Here is a 3,620-nt window from a genome sequence, read left to right on the forward strand (position 1 = left end):
ATTGTTGGAAGCATTGAAGTTGAGTTTCAAAGCATATTCTACTAGAAATTTATGGGGTCCGGCCAAGACTAATCCTGCCCTGCTACTGCCTGAATTGGCTGATCCATCGATAAACGACATCCATGGATATTGGTTTTCCTATTGTTCATCTTTTATCTCCTCTTGGCCCCCAAGTCTTTGGTTGGAGCCGTGCATTCTACAACAAAGTCAGCAAGTACTTGCGACTTAATTGCGGGGCAAGGTTGCACCTGTATGTCAAATTAGCCTAGTTCTACCGCCCAGTTGATTAATTGTCCTGAAGTATCGGGTTTCTGAAGGATTTTAGGCAATGGTTGGTCGGTTAAAACAACTATTGTGTGGGCTTGAAAGTATGGGCACAATTTTCTAGCAGCAACGACCATTGCAAATGCTAACTTTTCGATGTTCTGATATCTTGTTTCGGCATCGTGTAGTACTCAACTGACGTAATATATATGGTGTTCTGTCCTTTGCTCTTGTCTGACAAGTACAACACAAACTGCCAAGGGGCTTACCGCTAGATAGAGGTATAACTCTTCGTTCGGTCGCGGTTTCATTAACACTGGAGGAGAGTGGAGGTATTGCTTTAGTCTTTCGAACGCTTCTTAGCATTCGTTTGCATTGAAAATCTTTCATGTTTCTCAGTATTTTGAAGAATGGGAGGCATTTCTCGACGGATTGATACATGAATCGGCTAAGAGCCGCTATCCTTCCCGTGAGTCGTTGTACCTCGTTCACAGTCCTTGGAGGTGTCATATCGAGGATGGCTTTTATCTTCTCAGGATTAGCCTCTACTCAGGATTAGCCTCTATGCCTCGTTGACTTACCATGAATCCTAGGAACTTGCCGGAGGTTACCCCAAAGGCACACTTTGAGGGGTTGAGCTTCATCTGATATTTTCGCAACACCGCGAAAGCTTCCTGAAGGTCGGTAATATGGTTGGTAGTTTTTAAGCTTTTAACAAGCATGTCATCTATGTATACCTCCATGTTCCAACCGATTTGTGAGGTGAAAATTTTACTCACCAACCGTTGATATGTGGCTCCCGCGTTCTTAAGGCTAAAGGGCATGACCTTATAACAAAATAGTCCTTTTTCTGTGACAAAGGACGTTTTGGGGATATCGGGGGAATACAAACGTATTTGGTTATATCCGGAGAAAGCATCCATGAAGCTGAGCATGTCATGGCCGGATGTAGCATCTACCAACATGTCGATTCGGGGGAGGGGGCAGTGGTCCTTTGGACAGGATTTATTTAAGTCAGTAAAGTCCACACATATCGGCCATTTCCCGCTCGCCTTTTTTACCATTACTACATTGGTGAGGCATTCTAGGTAATGTATTTCTCGGATAAACCCGGCTTGTAGGAGTTTATCAACTTCCTCTTTTATGGTTTTCTGTCGCGCAGGAGCGAAATTTCGTTTCTTTTGTTTAACGGGTCTATGAGAGGGCTCAACGTTGAGATGACGGATGGCAACATCCGTCAGAATAACTGTGAGGAGTGAGCTGATCTGGACTGTTCATTCATCACCTTCCCCAAATAATGGTACTTGATTCAGTTGTTCTACTGGTTCTCCATGTGGCAGATAGTTATCTGAGCGTGGATCAGTACGGCGATTTGAAGGGATTCCTTCACCTTTTTCACCACTTTGGTATAATCAACATAACAGTTTCTAGCTCTTTCCTGGTCCCCTTTTACCTCTCCGACTCCTACTTCCGTCGGGAATTTGATTTTGAGATGGGGTGTGGAGACAACCGCTTCAAGCTTATTCAGAGCTGAACGCCCTATGATAGCGTTATAGGTGGAGGGGACTTTAACTATCAGGAAAGTCTGCATGATACTTTTCAGGCTGGGTTTTGTGCCAAATGTCATAGGGAGGTCTATCCTTCCCTCGATACGAATCGATTCACCCGAAAATCCATAGATTGACCATTCAAGTAGTACAAGTCTATCCATCCCAAGGTGCATTTCTTTAAAAGCATTGTAATGTAAAATATTGACAGAGCTACCGGTGTCTATCAGCACCTTACTTACGTTGAAATTGGCAATAATGAGGCGGACGACTATCGCATCATCATGGGGGAGGTGGACTTTGTCGTAGTCTTTTTTAGAAAAGACTATCTGTTCCTCGTTATCGGTTGACTCCGACTGTAACTTCTTGGTAGAAGCCTCCACTGTATGAATCTGGGCGGCATAAGCCTTCTGCCCAGAAATTGTCTGTCCTTCTGAGGCCAAACCTCCGGCAATTTCATCGATGCTCCCTGCAATTCTGAGAGGAATATCGATTCTTGCGTCCGGTGAGTGTCGGACTTCGGAGACCTGTCTGGTTTGGACAGCTCCGATGGTCAATGGGATCGGATTAGAAGGGCTAGCTATCTTTTGAACCTCGGATTTCTGGAAAGATCTGATATTTCTCGGGTTCAACAAGTATTTATCAACGTGCCCAAGCTCTACCAACCTTTCAATCTCATTTTTTAGATTATAACACTCATCTGTTGTATGGCCATGGTCGCCGTGATGACGGCAATATTTGCTAGCGTTACGCTTCTGACCAGTACCTTTCATCATTTTTGGCCATTGGAGATCTTCCTTTCCTCGGATTCATAAAGGATGTTCGCGATAGATGTGTTCAGAGGAGTGTAATTATACCTTTCAAACTGTAGCGAAGGAGCTTGGCGGCCAGATTGTGACTGTCGATTGTCGGATCGATGAGGTTTAGTCTGACCGTTCTTCGACCGAGTCTCCTCCTTCCGCCATTAGCTCCTGGAGATCTCGGGGAGGATCGATATTTAGGGCTACCTTGAAGTCCTTGTCGTGGATGGCTGATTTCATGGCTGCTCTAACCATCTCATGATTAGGGTCTTTGATTTGTGACAATTCAGTCCTGAACCGCCCTATGAAGGATCGTAAAGTTTTCTCCTTTCCTTGTTAGAGAGCGAGGAGTGCGTCGGCGGGTTTCTTCTGTGGTCCGCTATTAGAAAAATACGTAACAAACTCCCAACCCAATTCTCGGAACGAGGATATGGAACTGGGTTTAAGATGGCCGTACCAACTATTCGCTCTTTTTTCAAGTATGAAGAAAAAGCGCGACACATGACTGTGTCATTAGCGCCTCTGAATTCCATCGCTCTCCGGTACGCATGTAGATACTCCAATGGATCCGACGTACCATCGTAGAGATAAAGCCTTGGTAGGTTAAAATTCGGTACCAATTGAGCCTGTGCTATGGCTTCTATGAATGGTGATTGTATTTCATTCTCCCATTCAGCCAGGATATCTGGTTCATAGGGTTTCTTAAATGACATTGCATCTCCCTGACTTGTCGTTGAAGTTCGGCAAGGAGTCTCGAGTCAGGGGTATTAACTCCGTCACTTAAGTTTTGCTGCTGGTTGTCTTGCCCTTGATTCGGATTTCCTGCACTATCAGCCCTTTGGGGGACGTTGTTGTTTTGGGCCGGAATAGGTCTAAAGGTCAATTCCGGTGCCCGTCAGTCGTTTGCTTCCCCGTTCCCATGATTCGGCCTGGGGCTAGTGATTGAGGCCGAGGGTGGATGATTTACCGGCCTTCTATTGCAAGGGTTTCTACCCTCAGGCGATTCATC

At 45.2% G+C, this 3,620-nt stretch overlaps 1 protein-coding gene across 1 annotated transcript; it reads right to left on the reverse strand.

Annotated features, from left to right (window-relative positions):
- Window positions 1–1,582: 1,582 nt before the first annotated feature.
- LOC143869775 (uncharacterized) lies at window positions 1,583–2,587 on the reverse strand. The gene has a single exon (XM_077376332.1). The coding sequence runs from the start codon at window positions 2,585–2,587 to the stop codon at window positions 1,583–1,585; it is 1,005 nt and encodes a 334-aa protein (XP_077232447.1).
- Window positions 2,588–3,620: the final 1,033 nt, after the last annotated feature.

The sequence above is a fragment of the Tasmannia lanceolata genome, unplaced genomic scaffold, assembly GCF_043159265.1.
Source record: "Tasmannia lanceolata isolate RefF3 unplaced genomic scaffold, GAP_Taslan_0.1 ptg000003l, whole genome shotgun sequence".
Taxonomy (NCBI): Eukaryota; Viridiplantae; Streptophyta; class Magnoliopsida; order Canellales; family Winteraceae; genus Tasmannia; species Tasmannia lanceolata.